Raw genomic sequence first — 24,709 nt, 5'->3', positions numbered from 1 at the left:
TTTTGGTCATGCATCCCTATGTTCTTTCATGTGTTTAATAGAGCAACCTAAGAGTTGTTGATAGCCTTCATTGGCAAAGAAAGGACTTTGGTTCTACCCTGACCCCAGAGGAAATGTGGCAGCAGTCCATGGAGGACTTTAATATTGACCATTGCACTTGCTGGTGGTACAGTGGATTTAACATGCCACTCTGTTTCCCTGCGTTTGAAAACTGCATGAAATATGATCCCTGTGCATATGCTTCATTGCTTGTTTTGAATATCTTGTGGTAAAGGGTGGAGTAATGCACGCCGCCGGAAATGTCAGCATTTCACTGAAAACTGATAGGAACAGAAGGGGTGTGGGTACGTATTGCAAAAGTAATTTCGACATAGCAAGATTGCTTCCTGATAAGGCAAAGGGGAGGAAGAGAATGCAAAGCAAACCCAGTTAAAATGAAAACTCCTGTCCAGTGTAAAGACTCCCAAGTTAATTAAACCAGGGGGAAATGAACGCATTAATTCTGAGCTCACCACAACTAGTTTTTCATGACAACCTGTTAAGCAATTATGGGTGAAAGAGTTTTGAAAGAGGTACAGTGGCAAGAGAAAACATAAAGCAGAGAAGCACCTGATGACTGAAGAGTTATAGGATTGTTTCTAGTGGACAGCTTTGTGCCAGCAGAAAGCACATCCACTAGGAACCTCAAGCAAACAGAACTCATACCAGATGGTGCATCCTGTTTTTACTCATTCCCTTTACCCATTATAGCTGCTGCACCCCTGAAAAACTGTTCCTGAAAATTGGGAGACCCTCAAACAACAGACTAGGGTAGAGCACAAAGCGCTACCATAGGTAGGTAGGACCAGCAAAAAAAGGTGTGTCCTACCTTGCGCTTTATGCTAGCCAAAAGCGGATATAACCTGTATCGGGTGCACTGAACCTGTATCTGCTTGCTTTCTCTCCCCTCCCAGTATATAGCTTTTTATTTACATGTCAACAAGTTTCCCAGGTTAAACAGCAGCAAGGATGAAAATTACTCCTTAATTAACAAAGTATAGAAATTCCTCAGGCCAGAAAAATAAAAATAAATGATCTTTTCTCAATGCAATCTACTACTACTAATAATCCATTTCCAAGTGTTTGCATAAAGCCTTACACAACAAATTTTGGGATGGCTCACACAAGAAGAATAAAAGCAAACCTAAAAACAGATACAGTAAAACAGATTGATAGACTAATGTATATAAACAAACATAAAAACAAGTCACAAATAAAAAAAAACATTTTAGATCTATCTAGAGCAGATTATAATGAAATGTTAGAGGAAAGAAATGTGCATTGTCTGGGTGTTGTGACTGAAATGCCCCTTCTGCTGTAGCTGCTGTAGCTGCTGCTGCTGCTGCTGCTGCTGTTACTGTTTTGTTTTGTTTTTACTTTTACTTTTACTTTACTTTTATATGCCATTTATTTGCCAAAATGGCTTAAAAGCAGTATACAACTACATGATCAATTCCTTGGCAATGACACCTGAAGAATGGCCTCAAAATTCCTTAGCAGTCTGTTACTTTTATGCCTTTCCCCTGTTTATACTGGTGGTGGCACTTCATTTGTGATGCCAAAATGCACAGGTGATTAACCCATAGCTGTAATTCAATCCTGTCTAAACCAACTGAGAATATTCACAGAGCTGCCATGTGTCACGTTCCCCCCCCCCAAATCCCCCAGCTACTTTTTGCTGTGGCGCTGTGGAGCTTCTCTTCCATTTTGAGCTATGATGCATCTATCAACCCACAGGAGCTCCATGAGTCAATTGAGGTCTAGCGTCGGGACCTCCACAAATGCCGAAAATATCTTGAGGGGTTTCAGGCCTTGGGTGGCAGAATAGTTTCTCATGACCACACTGCTGAGCTTGTGCTTCACTACATCTTCTGTTTTGAATATTGGAAATTCTTCATTCATATTTCAAACCCTTAAAAAACAAATAAATCATTTTACGCTTTTCTGACAAGTTGTTCTCTTTCATTGCAGATTTTGGACTTACCATGATGAACGCTTTCTATATATGCTGATGGAATATGTACCTGGGGGTGAACTTTTTAGTTATCTGCGCAACATGGGACGCTTTAATAACAGCACTGGACTGTTTTACTCTGCAGAGATTATTTGTGCAATAGAATATCTTCACTCAAAAGAAATTGTTTACAGAGACTTAAAGCCTGAAAATATTTTATTAGACAAAGAGGGGCATATAAAACTCACCGATTTTGGATTTGCTAAAAAGCTGGTTGATAGGTAAGCTCTTTATTTAACTGAAATTTTATTTTACTTTATTATTTTGGGGGGGTATGCAAGTATGGTGGGAAGAGGACAGAGAATGAAATTTTGAACATGACTAGTGGTACCAACCATGATTAACATTTTCAGTTTTTAGTCTGATTGGTTAACTGCTATACATACATGCAACATGCATTAAAACATATGTATTTATATTTATTAAGAAGGTTTCACATAGCCTGCAAAAGATGACAAAGTAGGCTCCAACAGACCTTCTGCGTAATCAGGGTACCACTAGATTAACATGTCTTGCAAATCCTCAGAGATTTTCTTAACTTTATATTTTAAAAAATAAATAAATTATATACTACGCTTTCTGCTAAAGGAGCCGAGGTTAGTAAGCACATCTGTGATACAACAATTAAAATTAAAATGTATTTAAAAACATAAACATCTAAAAGCAATAAGCACAGTAAATCATTAAGATGGATGAGGTATTATTATTATTATTAATCACATTTAAAGTTTTCTAGGCTTCCCTTCAAGTTCACATATCTTACCCGGCAATAGGATCTTTCCCTACAATGTTAAAGAACTGTTGGCTCTCAGGGTACATATTACTGTATTAAATAGAGCACTGGTTAGATTTAAGATGTTGATATAAACTGGTACCTTCTCCTCATGTTGTGGAAATCATGCCTTGGTTCTTGTTGTTATTATTTATTATTACTATTATTATTCCTGAAATCCAGAAATACTTCTATCCCCATCTAAAAACTTCTAATGCACAAGCCAAATATATTTGTATGTATATGAAAACAGCAATTATTGTAATTTGTGGGTGAATAAGTAGTAGTTTTGAACAAATGTTGAGGGAATATGAAAGGGAGACAAAAGAGACTGCAGTTCAAAAACAGTGTAAGTATACACAAGATAGGTAGCTGTTTCATTTTGTGCTTACAACTCACCCCCACCACTGTTTTATGTAACAGGGAAACACCTGAATATCTGTACTGCCTTCTGTAAATATCCACTCAGTATAAATACCCCTCTTGTGAAGCTTATCCTGAGACCCATGTGTGTGTGTAATCGCCACACTGTCCAGCTCACCTCTTGTGAGCACATGTGCTTTAATGTATACTTTCCCTTCATCCTAAAAATCTGTAGAAGAGCAGAAGCTCTCCCTGATCTCCAAAATTAGTATGAGAGACTTGGGAAAACAGCAAAATAAATTGCTGTCTCCCAAACCCCTCTAAGCCTTCCTCTCCAGGTCAAGGTTGGGGGAAGGGGTGATGAGCTTCCCCTCACAATCATGTTGGGTCACAAATGTCTCAGATGCTTAGCGAAACATTGCAGAAGACCAGCACCTGTCTACCCTTCCTTGGTGAGAAAAATACAACTTTGCTCTCCAGGCCCATCCATGCTATGGATGCAGGTTAAAAATATTAATTGACCAACAATTATTGCTAAAGCTTAGTGAAATTGGCTCACTTAATTTAATACCTTAAATATGCAGTCCTACCAAAGCTACACATTTTTCAGCCTTGCTTCTTTCCCTGCTACTGAAATCAGTCAGTGTAAAGTGCTTTTTCTTGTTCGTATTCTGGATAAGGCAGTGTGCATATGATTCCAGGTTATCTCCTATCCAGACAGTACGGTGCATATATTTGGCAGTAGCTTGTCCTAAAAACATGACATGAAATCTAGATGTTTGAAATCTAGATATTTTTCAGTCTGATTCGTTAGGCAAAAAAATGATATCTAGCTCTCTCTTTAAATTTTTAACTAGCATTCTTTTTTTATGGAGGAATGATTGGTATTGCAATGCTAAGCTAGATGGAATGAGAAAGAAAAAGGTTTACATACTGCAAATTACTGACAATCTTTTGGAGTTATTTAGGAAAAATATGTTGCAACAGAGTGGTTTGATCTGTGTTCTCTTGTTTGTTTGCATCTCTGAAGTTGGCCTTGCAACTGCAGAGAGTTTTAATGTTTGTTTTTAACTGTTGTGCAGAAGTCACAACTTGTCGTCAGCTTCCTGGAATGTTTGCATTCGGATTTTCAAAGTATTTTGTATAAGCATGGAAAAAAATTGCTCTGTCTTCCATAGAAAGTTGTGTTGGTGCTGGTTACAATATTACTTTTAGTAGTGATGAGCAGATTATGCCTTCATTAGGAAGTCAGTTTTACTGTTGAATCCAATGCATACCGAACAAGGCTTGTAAAATATCATCAGGTTGCAGGTAGCCAGACTGTGAGTCAACTTGTACTCCAGAAATAAATGAAGATTGCCTCTGTATCCTAATGAGGAGGCAGCAAGCCTTTGTTAGATAGATATTTTTTAAAGTAAAATACTATACAGGTATTAATCTATACCCAGTTACATTTGAGGACAAGCATTGCTTACAAAAGGTCTGGTTAGAGATAGAGGATATGAAGCTGTTGGCTGTGATCCACCCAGAGTCGAGCATTTATAACCCTCCTCCCCCCCCCCCCGGTAAGAGTTAAGTGCATTCTTTAATCAATGGGATTTACAAGGGCTTAATGTTTGACTGGATCACAGCATTTGTGGGATGTTGACAATGCATGTATGCTCCTCAGTATTAACCACATTCAAAATGTAAATACAGCAGTACCTCGGTTTACAAACTTAATCCATTCTAGGAGTCCGTTCCTAAACCGAAGCAGTTCTTAAACCAAGGTGTGCTTTCCCATATGAGGCCTCCTGCCCCCGGTGGCCTTCCACCATTTGGATTCTGCTCTTAGACCGAGGAAAAGTTCTCAAACTCTATTTCCGAGTTTGTAAACCAATTCATTCTTAAACTGGACTCTTCTTAAACCGAGGTACCATAACTCCCCATCCCATACTCTATAAGGTGTTTTGTCTCCCATGTATCATCAGTGAGCTTAGAAGTATACCATCTGACAAGGGAAGATCTAAAGTAAGATACTGGGTGTTTAAGTTTACTTGCAAGTTTACCTTAAGTTCTTCCAGGAGAAGGTGAGCATTACAGACATACTTACCTAAAAGGCAGACTGCCCACCATTACTGGTCCTCTTCAGCTTCATGAGGCTGCTGGAGAGAACTCTTATAAGACTACCCAGTCCTCACAGTGGCCAGCCACATGCTTATGGAAAGCACAATAGGAGAACCAGAGTTCAGTAGTACTTGTGATTCCCAGAAACTGGTATTCAAAGGCATCCTTCATCCAACAGTGGAGGTGGAACATAGCCGCCATGGCTAGTAGCTTTTGAAAACCTTGTTTATATATTTAAAAATACTTGCATGCTGAAATTTCATTTTTTGAAAAAATCAAAACAGTTTACAACAATAGTTATGCAGTTAAAAAAACCACACAAAAAAGATCATCAGCTTACTATTATGGGAAACGTTTATCTCAATTTTCTGTATCAGCCTGGCAGTAGAGAAAAGTTTTCAGCAGAAGTCTGAAGGTTAATATGGAAAGCTGCTGCTGAATCTGTATTGGAAGAGCATTCCATGAAAGTGGACCACTAGCATTGAAAGCTGGATTTTGCGTTGAGGTCAAATGAGCCTCACCAATTCAAGTAAAGCTCCTACAAATGATCTCATTGACTCAGCTGGGATATAGTGCCTATGCTCTATGTGCAAGGATTCTTCAGCAGCCCAAAATGTTATGGAAACTGCTACTTGAAAGCAGAAAGTTTGAAAATGACTTCTGTAGCTTTTAGTTTGAATGTTAATACAATCTTGATTGGAGTCTATATTAAACTGAAGGTACAATGTGAAAGTTCTACAGCTGTGGTCCACATTCTTGCCCACCCCCTCACCAGAGCTGAGTGTTTTCATAGCCCTCTGGTGAGAGCAAGGAGAGGACCCCTAGCTTTCTTCTGTAACTTGGTGCTGGGAAAGGGAACCTCCTGTGGAAGCACAAAGTCAGGCAGTGGAGCTAAATGGAAGGCTTGCTGTAATACAATTGAAAATAGAAATAAATCTATTTTAGTCCTATGTGAGAAAGAGCCACCAACTATTAGGCTGTGTGTGTGTTAAGTAAAACCATTGCTCATTATTACAAGGTCAAGCTCCTGGATAATCTGCCTTGTTGTGTTATCCTTGGTGCAACAGTCATGACTTGGGCATCTTTCGTCTTTATGCTTAGTGTGATTTACTGGGGAACTGAGGGGGATTAAGTAGGAAGGCAGATGACTACAGAGCAGTTGGTGCTTGATTCATGCTGATAACAGATTGCGGTGTGTGTGTGTTTTTAAGGTTATGAGTGCCACAGTGTTTACAGAAGCAAAGGCGACTTTACTCTCTGGGTGAAATGCCATCCGGCAGATAGGCCCTAGGTTATGAATGGCCTGTCTAAAACTAAGCTGTCTCTCTACCTGGAGGCTGAAAGCATCCCCTTCTCACTGTGATAGTTGCCTGTTGCTGTGCAGAACACAGCTGCAGTCTTCCATATATTTTCATGAAAGTAAACCCACTAAACACAGAGAGACAGGGTTATTAGGTGAACAAGCCAATGATTGCTCTATTAATCATTGCTGGTTGCTGGTTGAGACACTGGCTGAAGATTGATAGAACACAGAAAGTGCCTGTGACACATTCACAACACTGTAAGCCCACCTTGGCAACAGATGCGACCAAGTCTTGCTCACCGCTGCCACTTCCACACATGGGGAAAGTTCACAAGGTATTATTTCCCTATGATCCAAGTCTTGCAGTGCTGACTACCCAGCATCTGGCCATGAGAATGGGCTGGATATGGGACAGTTCATTTAATCCATATAAGGCTCAGATAAGGCTAGCTAGCAGGTTTTGTGACTTGCAGTAGTGGCTTCAGCTGATGCAGAGCATAGTATCCTCATGGGGTTGGATTGCAGAGAACACATTGCACCTGTTAATTGGCTCCCTGTGCATGCACACACATGCCTGCCTATGAACTGCTTGTGTACTAAATGCTGCAGATACTATCACCTCTCTGATTTTACATTGCAGGATTTAAAAGCTAGCTGATTCTTGACTCTAGATGAAGATATGTGGGGGTTCACATTTCTGTTTCCCCTCCTTGACATGGCAAGTGTTTTAGCATCCTCGGCAAAAAGGATTAGAGGGAGCTCCAGCTCATCCTCTGCAGAGGAAAATAGTGGGTTGGGGATTGTGCCTATAGTTGCATGGGGCTTCAGAGGGCTCAGTGCATATATGAAAAGGACTCCTCTCCCCTTTCCAGCTGCAAGCTACAGAGGAAGGATGCAGCTGGAAGTTTTAGTAACAGAGGGTGCAGAACATCTTAATGGGACAGCACAGAAACAACTCTGTTCCCCTCCTGCAGCTCCAAAAGATTGGGCTGAAGAGGAGAGCAAGGCATAGCCCCTTCTTCCAGTGGAGATCCAGCACAAGGCTACAGACTAAGGAAGCAATGCTCTGTACATTAACTTGGGAGAACGCCCCACTGGACACCATGGGAGTAATGTTTGAATAGACTTGTGGTCAAAACCTGTGGACCCTTGAAGATGGATGTGCTTAGTGACTGCCTTGGATTAAAAAAAAATATATCCTAGAGACTTGCTAAGTTCAGGCTTTGAAGCTATATTTAAGTGCTGCAAGACTGCTTTGTTTTATTTGGCATGCTTTTTTGGGGAGGGGGGTGTTAAGCAGCGATAGGGCAATTTTAATCCTGATAATCTATTCTGATGTTTAATATTTTATTGATGTATTGAGTTTTGAATTTAGTGTTGCTATTGGGCTGAAGTTCTTAGGAAGGAGGTAAAAAAAAAAATCCAATAAGAGGGATTTTTCATTTTTTCAAAGGTAATAACATGAGGAAACAATGTATCATAAATTCAGAACACTTCATTCCTTCTAATTTGAATATACAGTTTTCCAGGATGGATGGATTTTAAGTGAAGCGTGGTTTATATCCAGATTTAAATTGCCAAGCAAAAAATTCTCATCTAAATACTGTACTTGATTTAAATCATTTTTTTGTTTTTGTTTTTGCAATATCCTTATTTTATTTGAAGCATGTTACTAGCCAGTTGCTGGAATAACTAAAACATGATTGTTTGTAAATAAATATAGCCTAAGTACAGACATTTTTTTAAAAAATTCAGCAAGCATTTTAAGTAAGCTTTCCTGAATTGTGGTTAATTTTAACTCATTTTTAATCTTTTGCATCTCTTTTATAACTTCTTGGTACACAGCTTAGAAACTACAGTAGTAAGCAATATATAAATTGTTGAAGAAAGTAAATGCAATCTTAGAAGTAGGCTTGAAAACCTTTGGTAAAGCATCCTGCATGAATTGCAGAATTATTGCCTCAAAAAAAGAGATTGGGTATATTTGGTCTTTGGTTTGGTACACTCAGAAATATTAAGTGTGATTGCTCATTGGGGACAGCTTATAACTCTTATATTAAACTGGGATAAGTTCCTATAGAAAACTTGGAATGGTAGAGTGCATTATCCTCTGGGATCTCTAACCTAGCTGCTGTGTAGCATATAAGAGAGTTTTAAATCCAGGGTTGTTTCTAGCTTCAAATAAGTACAGTGGTGCCCCGCAAAACGAATGCCTCGCAAGACGAAAAACCCGCAAGACGAAAGGGTTTTTCGGTTTTTGCGTCGCTTCGCTAGACGATTTTCCCTATGGGCTTGCTTCGCAAGACGAAAGCCCATAGGGAAATCTCCGGGGACCTCTTTTAAATGCTGGCGGTGGGGAGCAAAGCCTTTCCCCCCCTCTCCGGCCTTCAGAAGAGGTCCAGGAAGGCCGGCGGGGGCGAAAGGCTTTGCTCCCCACTGCCAGCATTTTAAAAGCGGTCCGGGATAGCAGGGAAGCGCTTCCCGCTATCCCGGACGGCTTTTGAAGGCAGGCGGGGGGCGAAAGTCTTTGCTCCCGCCCGCCTGCCTTCAAAAGCCGTCCGAGGGCTTTTAAATCGCCCCGGACAGTCCCGGGGCGATTTAAAAGCCCCCGGGAAGGCAGGCAGGGGGGACAAAGACCTTTGCCCCCCGCCCGCCTTCGGAAGAGGTCCTGGACCTCTTCTGAAGGCTGGCGGGGGGCAAAAGTCTTTGCTCCTCCCCGCCTGCCTTCAAAAGCAGTCCGGGGGCTTTTAAATCGCCCCGGACAGTCCCGGGGCGATTTAAAAGCCCCCGGGAAGGCAGGCAGGGGGGACAAAGACTTTTGCCCCCCGCCCGCCTTCGGAAGAGGTCCTGGACCTCTTCTGAAGGCTGGCGGGGGGGAAAAGTCTTTGTCCCCCCCCCTGCCTGCCTTGCCGGGAGAGCGGGAAGGCAGCGCGGCGTTTTCCGCTCTCCCGGGAAGGCAGGCAGGGGGGAGCAAAGACTTTTGCCCCCCGCCAGCCTTCAGAAGAGGTCGGGGGACAGACTGTCCCCAGACCTGGTCTGAAGGCGCTTTCCATAGGAATGCATTAATTGATTTTTAATGCATTCCTATGGGAAACCGTGCTTCGCAAGACGAAAAACTCGCAAGACGAAAAGACTTGCGGAACGAATTAATTTCGTCTTGCGAGGCACCACTGTATTTTAAACGGATTAGTGATTGGCCCTTGGCTACTTTTTTGCAATGGATAATGTTTTTTATGCAGCATGTGTTTGATCTCTAAAACTTTTAAAAAGGAGCTTGCCTTGTATAAATTCGCACGGTCCACTTACATTGTGACAAAAGTCTTCATATGCATAGTGTATTTATTGGCAGCTGTGATCGGTTGAGTAGATCTTGTAGATGACAGATTACTATAACAGTGTCAGTAAGAATAGGTAGCCAATGTAAATACCCTCCAGATGCTGTTGGACTACAACTCCCATCAACCCTGACCAGTGTCCATGCTGACTATGGCTGATGGGATGTGGAGTCCCAGCAACATCCAGAACACACCATATTGTCAATCCCTGCAGCTCTTATTAAAGTATGCTACCCAGTGTACAAGCATTAGTGCTGCTATGATTTCCTGTTTTCAAAAGTTGATTTTGAACTTCATATTGAAGAGTGATGTTAAGTTCAAATGTGCAGAAGTTGATAAACCTCTAGTTAGGAGTTGATGTTGTGCCTTAAAAAGGCAGACTTGATCATTATCTTTCTCATAAAGGAGGAAGAGGAGATCCACCATAGAGTATATAGATGGTCTTTTCAAAATCTGTCAGTTATCTAGATCAGGGAGCTTTCTGGAGTTTGGTCAGACAAGCTCAAGGATTTCACAGATCCTTGTTCACAGTTTCCGTGAGCTTCCTTGGGTTTTTCCTTGGTTCCCTATAGCATTAAAATTATCCTTGTTTGCACAACTCCAGTGTAAATTACTTTTGTCTGGGACTAAAGTAAATTGAATCTACCAGCAGAGAAATGCCCTCAAAATCTGTTTGATTGGCTTTTCTATTCCAGTAAAAGATTCTCCCTCATTAAAACAGACACGTGTGCCTAAAAAGCAGCTTTGTAAGTGGATTTGCAGAATCTTGGTGTATATTTTGAAGTGGAGAATAACATCAGGTGTGCAGTTAGGCTCATTTTGTCATTCATGCACTCACTGCCAACGGGACACATTCCTATTCCATACTAGATAGTTACAAATATGGCTACATCATTGATTAAGATAGTTATCATAAATATATTTTCTTCTTGTGCTAAGTCGAAGTCTTCTCTCTTTTTTGTAAATTTTGTTCAAAATACCTAGCTTAACCTATTCAATACTTACTAGTACAGCAACATGTTAGGAATCTGATTGGACAGAATGGTCTGGTGGCCAAAATCCCTGGGATAAAATCAGTACCATTTGGTTCTGGGTACACTGTTATCCCTGAGCTGTGACCAAGCATTTGTGGCCATTTTGCTTAAGCCTCCTGCTTCAGGTGATAAATTGGAGTTCTGCTCCACTTAGTCTGTGAGAGTTACTGCTCACTTGCTTTCAATGTGGAGTATAAACATTTAGGAGGAAATTCTAATTGTATTCACTAAGTATTAACTTCATTTATCTATCTTTTTGTAATCTTTTATATATTCTCATCCATAACAATACCAAGGTGGTTTACAATCTTTAAAAAAACCAAATAAACAAAAATGTTAAACTAATATAAGCAGCATTACAATAAATACAAATAACCATAAATTCAGTAACCAGAACAGTTCTCAGAGCCTCATCAATTTTATAAGAGGTTATGCCATTTATATGGTATTGTAATGTGGCTGTGATTCTCCTAAAACTTTAAACATGCTGAACTGTTTCTGATTACAAGCCTTTAGGTCTTGGGTAGCCCAATTTCAATGAAAGCTTAATCCATCACAAATACGAAATGTAATTTTAGCTTCCTGTTCCTTGTTATTTTTTTCTTAGGACATGGACGCTCTGTGGGACCCCAGAATATCTTGCCCCAGAAGTCATCCAGAGTAAAGGTCACGGAAGAGCAGTGGATTGGTGGGCCCTCGGCATTCTGATATTTGAGATGCTGTCTGGGTAAGTTGAATGGGGAATATAGAATTAAGTGAAGTACAGATATTTTTCGTTTTCTCACAGTGAACTAATATGGAAAATCTGGTTCTTTTACATGTCCCAGCTTTGCTTTCGTGTTGTGTGGAAAAGCAATTTTGGAGACAGAAAATGAGACTGTTCTGCACAACATCAGCATACTTAACTGCACAGAATTCCCGTCTTCTAAAATTGAGATGATAAATATTTGTTTCCTTGTGAGAAAACAGTGCCTTTTAACATTCAGTCTCATGGTATTACGTATCCATGGGAGACTCCCACACAACTGGAACGACATCTAAGTGACCTAGGCATATGGTTGGGACTAATTGTGTGTGCCTTTCCCATGCAATAGGTAGTGGCCCCTTCCTGGCAAGGTGCCAGTTTCATAGAATAGAACCATGTAATTGGTGCCCTCATATGGCTGAATTGTTTGTGGCAGGCGTAGGGGACCTGTGGCTTTGCGGATGTTGTTGCATTGCAGTTCCATCATCCCTGATCATCAGCCATCCTGGTTGGGGTTGATAGGAGCTGGAGTCAAATAATATCTAGAGCTTTCCAGAGCTTTCCAAACTTTTCATGTTGATGACACACTTTTTGGACATGCATTATTTCGTGACACAGTAATTCAGTTTTACTAGCAAACCGGAGGTTAAACTAACCCCTTTCCAGCCAGGGAAGTGCATTCACATGACACATCTACACACTGCAACTGACACACTAACATGTTGTGACACACAGTTTGGAAAGTTCTGATCTAGACAGTCACAGGTTCCCCATCCCTGTTTTAGATACATCCTGTAGCCATATCATAGCCACCCATAGACAAATGCAAGAATATTTCAGCTGGATGATGATTCAGGGGCACATATATTACCAGTAACTTGGAATTCAAAAAGAATCCCATGTTCAACACTTAGATCCACTTGTGTCATTGGGTGGTAGGTTTCATGCCTCGCTAACAAGTTTTAATTGAAATAGATCACACTTTTAATTTTAGAAAATCAATCTTTTGTCTTTTAAAGACATTCTCACATTTATTTTAATAAGTTTTAACTCATCAGGCATGCTATTTTCAAAGAGAATCTGTTTTGGGAAAAGAGAACAAATCCCATATATGCATCCATTATTTCAGTATGAGAAGATACATCCGATAATCTTATGTTTCTATGCTAGATTGGGGCTCATGCTGTTTGAGTTCATTGGGCTTCTTGCTGGTACCTGTTTAATCAACATTTATTGCTGCATGTACACCTCTGTTTGTGTGTGTTACAGCGAGAATATTATAATTCAATATTGCATAAATCCATGAATATTTGAATCCACTAGATGGCAGCATTTTCAGAATAATGTGTAGATAATTTAACTAGCTTTGTTGCAGAAAGGCTTTCTTAGAAATTTCCTGCACTAGTAAAAGATAAATTTGTTAAGCTGGCATTTGGATTAGATTTATCCCAGCGAAGTCAATAGGGTTGGATCCAAGTTAGCTGAACTATATTCTCATTGAGAAATCATGATTTCAGTTCAGCTAACTTAATCTAGATCTAATCCTTTGCATTTGAAAAAAGATGGAGGTGCAGCTATAAAAGAATTGTGTAAAGTATCATTGCTTAATGTTGCATTAGTATAACTCTGCAGAAATGGTATGCGTACCAGATAATTTATCCATACATTTTCCCTTCAACTCTTATTATCTCTTGGAGGTAACTAGTAAGGCACTTCAAACATAGATGTGTGTCTTGAATGTGCACACCAATTTTCATTCCTACAGTCAAAGTGATGTTGGCTTTTTTTTACAAGCAAACCAGCTAAAAAGATGGTCAAACTTAAGGCAGTAATCTACTCAATCAGCTACAAACAATTCTCAGGAATCAGTGCAAAAATCTGGTTTTAAATATTAAGAATAATCCCCCTGAATAATATGGATTCATTAGGTTTCTGACATAATTGTATGTTTTTCATAAACAGTCTAAAATAGAGAGCCTATGCACATAAGACTTAAATGAGGCCTGCAGTCTTTTTCTTTCTTTCTTTTTTTTACTGGCTTTTTCTTATAGAAGAACATTCTATAAAAAGATAAAAACAAGTCAAACCAACATGTGGTCTGCTAGTATCAAAGTACTTCCTGCAGAAACATTACTGTGAATCTGTTATACAAATCAGCTAAAGAGGCACAGACATGTTTTTTTAAAAATAGAAGCAATTTCCTAAGTAGTATTTTTAACACACCCACACGGTGTTGCCTGATTAAATGCACATCAAAAGAATATTATACCATAGGCTTTTAAAGCTGATCTGAGCTGTATCTTACTCTGAATTATGTTTAAAGAATCTGAAAAGCTTGCTTGATGGAATCTTCCATTAATAAAGAAAATTCCACTTCTGCTTTGGCTCACAGGTCCCAATACTGCAGTCAGCAGACGGCACACTAAAAAAACCAATTCCTAAATGCCAGCTGTGCTTGCTTGATACCAAACTTATGTGACAAAGGAAAACATCACTTAAAGGGGAAGGCAGGCTAGAGGGGCTTATTAAAATCTGGAGAACTTCAATTTTTTATTTAATTTGTTAGCTCTCTCAGTTGGATCAGAATGTTTCAATACATGCCAGCAACCTTTGGCATGCCTTATCTCTGAACTGGAAGATACGCTAATGATATTTCGACCTGTAGGCAAATACTAGAGCAGAGTTGGGAGCCTTTTTTGGGCCAGAGGCCACATTTCCTTCTGGGCAGCCTTTTGAGGACCACATTCCAGTGATGAGTGTGGCCAGAGGCAATAGTGGATAGAGGAGCAACTGATAGACATTTCCCCCTTTGTACAGTACCCTGGTTTCTACAGACACCAACATCCTCCTCCACTCGCACAAGCAAAAGGCATTAAGAGTTCAAGGATACATTTCAGCCAGGCAAAAACTCACCCACTTAGAGTACAAAGATGAGCCAGTGAGGTGTTTGGCTTAGGCATTTTTGAAGGGCAGACAAGAGGGCCGTCTTAAGCATATGTGGTGTTGGGTTGCAAAGATCCACCCGCCTTCCTCCTGGAGCCAATCGGAAGCCGCAGAAGCCGTGTTGGACATTCAGGTTCCAAAAAAACATTTTAAAACTGGAACACTCACTTTTGGGTTGCGGCATTTGGAAGCCAAAACGTTCTAGTAGCGAAGCGTTCGACTTCCGGGATACGACTGTATAAAATAATTCCTTACAAATGGGCTCCTATAAATTATGCTTTTTGCTGGCTACTCGATTCTTGCCTGCTTGCCAAACCAGCTCTTCTTCTTCACCTTACTTCAACAGTGTTCCTTCAGAGAAAAGCTTTGTAAAAAAATATATGCAACAACGATCCTTGTGGCTCCAGAAATAAGGATTAGGACACTTCGGTTCCAAGTCACCAGCTAGGCTTTATTTGGCTTTATTTATACCCTGAGTTCTTTTGACCATGAGGAATTAGTTGAAAGATACTTTCCAATCCCACCTAACTGATTTGGAAAGAAAAGGTTTTTCCTGCCCCTCAATAGCTGGTCTTATAATAGTGTTAGCCATTAACCTGGAGTCGACTTCTCCAACAATAAAACAAACACTTCCATTTTTAACTGATCTATTACTACCTAACATCAACCATTCCAAAATACCCATGAAGCTGATTTCTTAAATTGGAACAGCAGGAGGAATTATTCCCAAGATGGACAAAATTTACAAGACACATGAGGATCTAAGGCTTAAAAACATGTTTCTGAAGAGGTCTTGGGTGTTTTGTTAGAGCTCTTTTTTATTTTATTTACTTAAGTGCTAAATATTTGTACTAAGTTTATTAACTAAAGTAATATCCTCATGGCACAGATATGCTGCTTCGCCAGTATTTAAAACATGCCACCCCAGGTCTTGCTAGCATAGCAAGCTTTATGATCAGACCCCTATTCATCACAAGCTAGCACTTAATAAATCAGACCTATTTCTTTAACAGATGCCCTGTACCTCAATTGTGAGGAATGCATACACCAAGGCATAAAAACCCCAGCCTCTTAACAAGAGGATTGACTTCACTGTGACGCAGGGTGCTTCAGAGGGCAAAAGTGAAGGCTGCAAGGCAACCCAAAGTGTTTTTTTTTAAAAAAAAAAAACCATTCATAATTTTGTCACTCATTGCATGGTATAAGCATACTGTCATTCTCTATGCTTTGTGTATGTCTCTAGAAAGTGTATTCTTTGGTTTGCACCAGGCCAAGGGGCAGCAGAAGTAGTCAATATGTGTATGTGTTTAAGTCACTTCTCTGGACTTCAGTAAGTACGGTACAGCTGTATGCATAAATAATTGCAGGTCTAATATTGGGAAGCAGATGGCATTTCAAGTAGGCTATGGCTTTTGCAATATACTTTCAAAGATTTTTAAACTTATAGCTGTGTGGTTTCATGTGTCTTCCTCCTCTTGATTAGGTTTCCTCCATTCTTTGATGACAACCCTTTTGGAATATATCAGAAGATTCTTGCTGGTAAAATAGATTTCCCCAGGCATCTGGATTTATATGTAAAGTAAGTGCATTCACCTTAATCGCTGGTTTATTCTATTTTGGTTCTACCTTAGCATTACTTTAAAGTGTCATTCAAAGTACAGTGTGTGAAGCCGCTTGTCACATGCAGCCACTATTTGTACAGTGTGCACTGTCTATGGATTCTGGGGAGAGAACGCTCTAATTTATATACTTGACATTAATTAAATTCTAGGGGGCTCTAATGTGAATTCAGAAAGCTTGCTCAGAGTTTTAAATATTTAACTTTAATTAGAGCTGAGCCTAATTAGTAGCATTAGTTCTGGTTTTCATATAGCAATTTGCATGTTTGATGAAGATTTCCACCCAACAGCTTAGCAAATCTCATAAAATCAGACACTACTTTGCTTTCTATAGCTCAGACAGAGCCTATTTTTAAGACTCCAGGGAGCTCTGTCGTCCAGGGAGCTGGCATATAGGGCACAGCTCAGGGAAACTGACAACCCTTGAGAACAAGGGAGGCGTAGAACCCCTGAGCTTTTCTGACAAAGCTTTGGGAAGCTTTCCAGTGTGAACTGAAACCCGAGCAGGATCTTTTTGTCTATACTTTATGTAAGCAGTCGGGTCATAGCCCTGATTCAGCCAAGTGGGCTTGAGAGTAGGGCTTTACAGAGAATATCTTAAAGGTGTCTGCCTGACCTTCACCAACTGCACAGTTCCTTTGCTCCTAAACCACTAGAGCAAGTATGGGGACCTCTCTGCAGGAAATGCCTCTCCCAGACCATGCCCCTCCCCAGTCTGCAGCAAGGATTAATAGAGTAGAAACTATATATCACATGGCTGAAAAACGATACAACTATACTAGTTCAGCCAGTGGCAGCTGTGTGCTTAATATGTATTTATAAGGGGTCACTTAATCAAACTGGAATGCTGACTAAATGGTTTGAGTAGATCAGCGAAGAATTTAATAATTGTGAAATATGTACCTGCCGTCCCCATATGTTTTCTTGGCAACTCAGCTTTCAGTTACTCTGTCTGCATCCCTGTCAAAGGTGTGTTGAAAGGTGGATTTATTGCTCACCTTCCCCAGCTGCACCCCAGTTATCTCAACTGGAGTATTAAGCATTGGAGGTTTGTTGCTCAAGCTACAATCTCTCTCCATTTGAAAGCTGATAACTTCAGGGAAAATGTTAGCCTTATTACATTACTACTACTACTACTACTACTACTACTTTCACTATTATTAGATGCCTTTATATATTTTCTGTCATTTTGAACTCAAATACAACTTCAGAAATTAATTTTTACCACTCCTTGTCCAGGGACCTTATTAAAAAACTTCTTGTGGTTGACCGAACAAGACGGCTAGGAAACATGAAGGTAAGCTTTAAATCTCAGCACATCCTAACCATGTGCTACTTTTAAATCTCAGCACATCCTAACCATTGGCATAAAACATTTTCCTTATCTTCGGTTTCCAGAAATGCTCTTTTTGCTTAAAACCAAATTCTAATACATTTGATTGATTTTGTGGAGGGGGGGGGGAAATCTTATTAATGTATTCTTACGTGTGGGAAAGCTGTATCGTTCTAGAGTTAGGGGTGAGCAGTGGGGCTCAAGGCAATGCTATTTTTCTAGAAAAAGAGGTGCCGGAACTCACCATGACTGCCTCCCTTGTTGTCTTATAATGGTAATGGTGCCCACCTGAGAGGTGCCAGAACTGAGTTCCAGCAAGTTCTGGATGGAAAGAAAGCCTGGTCCAAGATCCCTAAAAGAAAAAGGGATTGCAAAAAGTTCCACACAGGCATCTCCAAACTTGAGTGAATAGGTAGCAAATGCCATTCGGTGTAAACAAGCATAAAGTTACACATGTTAGTGCAAGACACCTTAGTTTCACATATATGCTGATGGCAGTGACTTGGCCAGGAATGAAACCTTGGGGTCTTAGTGGATAGTTTGATGGAGATGTTGATTCTATGTAGAAAGCAGCTATGAGAAAGGCAAATTTCATGCTGGAGATCATTAGGAGACAATTTTAAAATAAAACTGCTGCTATTCCAGTCTGTGATCTAACTGCATTTGGAATACTGTGTGCAGTTCTGTTCATTCAGTAGGACTCCAGTCATGTGTTCCTCAAAAAGGTACAACCCATAGTATACCAATTTCAAATTTGAGATCAGTTTCAAAAACTTGTACTATTGCATGTGGGTCTGCTACTTAAGGTTAAAAGAATCAAAACCTTGCTCAGTATATGCTTTGTAGAAATCAGTCCCAATCTTACAATATTACTTGCATTCGGTATGTAAAAGGATGATTTGTGACCAGCAGAATCCAAATTTGGTACAGGAAAAACTGCTGGGGAATCCAGTATTTAAGAGAAAACCAGAAAAATGGTGTGCACTACAGTGTGCCTTCAAAATGCAGATGGCAGAAATACATATGGGTCTGCATAAAGTGTTTGCTAGAATATATTTTGGCATTTCCTGTCAGTGAATAAACATCTAATTTTATTTTTTTTCAAAAGAATGGAGCTGATGATGTGAAGAGGCACAGATGGTTCAGGTCTGTAGACTGGGATGCTGTACCACAGAGAAAATTAAAGGTGAATTGTGCAAAAATAAATGCTTCATTTGATTCTTTTTCAGCTAAAAAAAAATCTGTTTGGAAGGTTGTCCTAGAATTATAGTGAAGGTCATATGCCTGAGTTCTTTATGTTGAAATCCCAGAGCCATCACACCAAGCATTTCCCAAACTTACTATAAGTTAGGATTCCAATGCACAAAAAGAAGTTAGTGATAGGACTCTCAGGAGGTAGGTAAGATATCCACCCAGCTGGAGCAAAGCAGATTTGGGCTCAAGTCAGAGCCTAGCTAGGAACTTAAGTTCCATAACGAAAGAAAGGTGGGATACAAATGTACTGTAATATAGATAAATAACTGATCAGGCCAAGCAATTGTGCTAAAACTAAAACTAATCTGTGATAATGAGCTAACTTTATGCCAAGCAAAACAAATTGGGGAGGGGGTGAAAAATTCTAGACTATACTTCATTTGACATGGGATTTAAATTGATTATCATTTTCCTTTTTTAATTCAGCCTCCTATAGTCCCGAAGGTATCAAATGATGGTGATACATCCAACTTTGAAGCTTATCCTGAAGATGACTGGAACAAAATGCCTCCTGTACCTCCTAAAGATTTAGAAATTTTCAAGAACTTCTAAATGTGAGACACAAAATGTCATTAAGGTATTGGATACTCATCTTCCCTAAGTTCTACTTCCTTTTTATTCCATTATTATAACATCTATAGGAAAGCTCTGGCACATGACCTAATTAGACCCACCTTTCCAAGCCACACCTATCATATATTGTATCAGCTGTGAGGCAGGTAAAGATGCAGCTGGGCCAAAAGGGGGCTTTGCAGGCACACAAAGTCCCAATGATCAGCTGATTGTCAGGGCTTGCAAAGCACTGAACATTTGCCTTCATGGAGTGATTTCAAGACACACTGGTGAAAACAGGTCACCTGACATTGTGATGTCACACGATTGGCAGGTCGGTAGGCCCACTCACTTGTCAAACTTATCTGTTGGGAGTCAAGAAATGAAAAGGATCAGATCCGCTTCCTCTGCATTGTAAAAGCATCCATGATGATCTTGATGTTTTTATTCATTCCTGTTGCACTTACGCATTTTTCAGCAGATAACGTTTATGAATGTCCACTCTCATACTTTATAGAATCACCCTTTCCTTGCAGAGATTTTCTTGTGGTTATGTCTCCTACAGTGCATAAAGTCCAAAACTTTGAATAAGGAGATTCAAGTATCCACTACTCTGAAATATCAATTAATCGAACACTTGTTTTTATTTATTTTGTAGAAACTGGAAGATTATTAATGTGCTAGTTGGGAACCGGCAAAGAAGAACTTGAAAAAAGTTATGAAGAATTTCTTTGAAATGAGTGAAAGAATGTTACTTCATTATTCATAAAGAAATAATGTTAAAAGTTGGGAAAGGGTTGATAAGTTTAGTTGTATGGATTTGGCATTAGTTCAGTAAACTAAAATACTGAAGCACCTACCCTGAGGTGTAGACTTTGAAACTGTTATAGTTTTTTGGGGTTGTTTTTTTAAAAAAAGAAACAGTTATTTTTAGTTTTGTTTCTTGCTATGCCCAAATATTTTTGCATAGTTATCTCATTGACTAACTTTATAAGTTTATACTAAGATTGTCATTTAAAGCACAGATTAGAATATGTGTATATAAAGAAATCAATACAGAAAAAGGCACAGAAACTGTGCTGAAATGTAAATTTTTGTACTTTACAGAGTCTATGGTTTTTATTCTTAAATGTTTTTTCAAGATGCCCCCTAGAAGAAGAAAATCTTAAAATGATCAATAGGTTTTTCAGCATCTTCTATACGTTTTATAATTCTTTGTAAAAAGAAATATACAAGTAAATTTTGAGAAAATTGTATCATTTCCAGTGCTCCACACCTGCAGCCCTACTATTTGAAAGCTGAAAGATAAAGGGCCTTTATGTTTTGTTTAGATTACACAATGTTTTCTTTATGAAGCTGAGTTGAAATTTTGTCGATGCAAATCATGATTCTTGATTACTGCAGACTATGTAAAGTGTTTTTCATTAACTATATGAAATCATGGCAAAATCGTACCTATTGGTAAGGTGTGTTCTCTGAGTTTAGGTTTAGAATCGTTGCACTTACAGGGACCTGAAGATCATCTAATAAATCTTCTACCATATGCACTGTTTCATACATGAATTACCATCACTGAACAACTGCAACCTAAGGTGATGACTTGGTGTGTGAAACACAGATCAACTGCTACAATCAGATACATTACATAAGTATCACTTCAGGAAACAAGGCTATTCACATGGTCTTCTGAGTCATCTTCATGAAAATTAATGAACTTCCTGGTGTGTAAATTAAAATTCTACAGATTCTGAAGTAGAATCTTCTACATGTCAATTAATGTCATTTATACTGCTGAAATAAACCAGAATATGTAGAATTGGGTCTATATACTTACATGATCCCAAGGTTGAGCTCAACAGGCAAGGAGAACCTGTGGCCTTCTAGATATGGCTGAGCTACAAAGTCCCATCCCTTTGATCATTGGCCATATCAGCTGGGACTGACTAGAGTTGGAAATCCAACATATGAAGGGTTATGATGTGTTCTTTGAGCTGTTCACGCCTAGTACCACTACTAGGATTTAAGCTTACTTATTTCTGGCAAGCTTAACTTTGAACTGGCATGTATGTTTAAAAATAAAATTTCAGCAGTTGTGCATTCAGAGAAAGATTTGTTGTATGTGAAATTCTCTCCAATGATGGCTTTAGACACCTACCATGATTATAGATGTTTGGTCTGTACATTTGAAGAAGTTGTTTAAAAAAAATCAATGACTGATTCTTCTCCCCATAGTCTGCAAATTGTCACTGTTAGGTGGCTCATGCATATGCAATTTATAAATGTAAAGACTTGTCCATCTTTCTGCTCTCTTCTGGTCAGTTTTCCCCACAGACCTTTACTGTGACTATTTGAACCTGAGATGCTACAAAACCCCCATATTTCTCTTACTGTACATAAGATCACATTTTTTTAGACCACATTGTGAGGAAAACTGACTCCAAAAAGAGATAGTGTGTCTTGCAAGTGGCAGGGGATTGAAACTTTTCACAGTTTCCTGTCACCTACTCATTATAAAATGAGCTCTAGTGCTTTTCCTTCTGTACTTTTCGCAGTTAGTACAATCTATCTGCCAGAGAATAAGTGACTGTTTTGCTGTTACTGCATCTACTGATTCTGAACACACAACGTTTGTGTGTCTTGCATAATTCTTCTGAGATGAACCTTCCAAATCTTGACTTCCTGTGTTGCAGAATCTTGGCATTTGATGTGCAGTAAATTAAGGTGCTTGCAAACAGAGTACTTCTGTTTGTTTCTAGCTTGCAGCAGTTTTAACAGTTGGAACCACGCTAAGCAAGAAAAACAGTGGATACAGGAAGACATACTGCTTAATTTGCACATAACACTCAGCCAAACCACAACTTGGCATGAATGCACATGTTCCCGGACAGGAGGTTGTGAGAACAAACCCTGGTGCAGCTCATAATTTGTCTAAACAAAAGAAACAATCAGCCCAAGTTTGCATGACACACTAAGCCAAACCATGGGTAGCTCAAAACAGGAAGAATGGAACAGCCTCTTCTGTGGGAGTAGCATGTTAATGCCAAGCCATGATTTGCCTTATTGTTATATGTAAATTGAGCCAATGTATTCTATGAGTTGGTCTGCTATTCCATAAATTTATATCCTCTGAATTCAGTTATGCTATTACAACTTCTTTCTCAAGGGGAAAAAAAAATACTGAAATAGTGCTTCCAATAAGTAAGTAGGACAGTAACATTTCCTTAGCTGTAAAAGTTATACCAGAGAATTGTGGCTTTCATTTGGCAAGTAATCATCCATAAAATAAATCAATTATGTATTGTAAATTAAATTCTGCACAGGAAGAAACTGAATCTTCATTTGTATGAACGACAGGTGCATTTTAGAATATAGCTTCCCTTAGCATAAACAACAATATAAAGGAGCTGTTCTGGTGCATCTGTTCACAAGGCACTGGTGATGCTTAGCAAATATTGTGCACTGAAGTCTGAAGCCTGCCTTATGGTTAATTTAGCAGGATACCACCAAACTGGAAACAGCAAAAGGCTGCCTCGAAAAGTGATAATGCAATATGCTTTTATCTTCCAATTTTCTGCTGTAAGCTGCCCTGGGGAATTAGTTATTGACAGTTAATATAAATAAAATGAGTAAATAAAAAAAATCAACTGGAGCTGCACACATTGGGCTGGATCCAGACTGAGTTAGTTGAACATGGTCCAGTTGAAGTAAATTGAACAATTTAGCTTTGACTTGGTTATCATTGAAATCAGTGGGTGTCAAGTTCATCTAAACCTCTATTTGGGCATTATAGCCCCTATGAAGGAGCAATGCAGGATCAGTGAGTATCTATGCTTCTCGTGTCTGCACATACAGCATGGCATCTACTGGGAAGTGTATCTTTTCAAATGCAGAAGTGCACACAAAAGCTTCCATGTGATCTGGAACCACAGCCCAGTTTTGCTGCTCCCATGTTGTTTTATATGGGAACTATAATGCCCGAAGATGGCTTAGGCTGCAGTCCTATATGCCAGGAAGAGGAAACATGTTTCTCTCCAGATGTTGGATTCCAAATTTCATAGCTTCAACCCTCATGTCCAGTGATCAGGAATGAGAGGGTTTGTAGTCAAACAACATGTGGCAGGCCACAGATTCATTTCACAGCCCTAGCTTCTCCTAAATTCCACTTAAAATTTTTCATACACCTGTTGATTTATTTTTATTAGAATTCTTATTCTTCATGCCTTATTTTTATAATGGTTAGATCTTTTTTAAGGGACTCGAAACAAAAATTCCCCTTTTCACATCAACACACAGCTTTCGTGATATGGATGAAACCAAAACAAATCGCCCCTACAGCCTTCTCTGTATTCAATTATAAGGTGGATAATGGGCATAATTTTGTAACCAAACATGATGCAGTATAATTGAAATGGGGGTCATGCCTTAAATTGCCTAGATGTACTTGCTTGCTCAAACGTTTGTGCTGTTGTTGAATTTAACAAAGGTGATCTGCTGTAGAAGAGCAAATTTAATTTATTGAAATGTAGGTACTAAACTGTTTAACTGGATGGACAAATCTTGGAAAGTGGAAGATAGCAAGCCAGTCATCTTGCCATCCTGGAAAACTAAGATTCAGTGATTCCTATACTACAGAATTTTTCAGCTTTCAAGAACTGTAGCATAATTCCTTTGTACTGTACTGTGTACAGATTTCCTATGTTTTGCACTTTTCTATGGCAAACATGACAGCTTTATAAATACTCTGTTGTACAGTAAGTAAGGGATAGTTACATTTGTGTAAAAAACCAAATTGAACAGATTTGACTTCCAACGCTGACTTGGACTGATGTCGGAGAAGTTGCTTGCTTGTTTGAACTCATGTGTATAAGTACTGTACAAATACATAAGTCAGTCCTCATTGCACAATGAAAATCACTGTGATCTGTAAATAAAACTTAGTCCAAAAATTATTCAGCTCTTTAATTGTATATCAGTTCTGAAATTAATTACATTTGACCTTTGTAACTTCCAATAGGGTAAAAATGTCTCAAAGTGTTTTGAATCTCTTATAACAGGGGTGGCCAATTCCCAATAGACTGCGATCTACTCACAGAATTAAAAATTAGCAGCACACAGTAGAAGGCAGCGACAGGTTGTGCTGTCATTTATTGGATAATGAATCCTTCTCAAAGTATTAGTAACTTCATAGACCAAATCTATTCATTCCTTGTGGGCCTGAACCTTTTAGACAAAATCAAGTGGATAAAATATGATAGAGTTCAGCTTGTGGGAGCTGCTCTGTTATCTACGACCTTGGA

General features: G+C 39.2%; 1 protein-coding gene across 1 annotated transcript in view; it reads left to right on the top strand.

Moving 5' to 3' along the window:
- PRKX (protein kinase cAMP-dependent X-linked catalytic subunit) overlaps positions 1-24,361 on the top strand; it is a 57,945-nt gene extending 33,584 nt beyond the window's left edge. The window contains exons 3-9 of the mRNA XM_081907673.1: positions 2,011-2,274; positions 11,574-11,693; positions 16,138-16,233; positions 17,513-17,570; positions 18,715-18,792; positions 19,287-19,437; positions 20,071-24,361. Of these exons, the coding sequence (XP_081763799.1) occupies positions 2,011-2,274; positions 11,574-11,693; positions 16,138-16,233; positions 17,513-17,570; positions 18,715-18,792; positions 19,287-19,412 (742 nt within the window). The 3' untranslated portion in view covers positions 19,413-19,437; positions 20,071-24,361. The remainder of the gene's footprint in view (positions 1-2,010; positions 2,275-11,573; positions 11,694-16,137; positions 16,234-17,512; positions 17,571-18,714; positions 18,793-19,286; positions 19,438-20,070) is intronic.
- The last annotated feature ends 348 nt before the right edge of the window (positions 24,362-24,709 follow it).

This window comes from Podarcis melisellensis (genome assembly GCF_964234715.1).
Source record: "Podarcis melisellensis genome assembly, chromosome: 4".
NCBI lineage: Eukaryota > Metazoa > Chordata > Lepidosauria > Squamata > Lacertidae > Podarcis > Podarcis melisellensis.
This window is presented reverse-complemented; position numbering and strand designations above follow the sequence as displayed.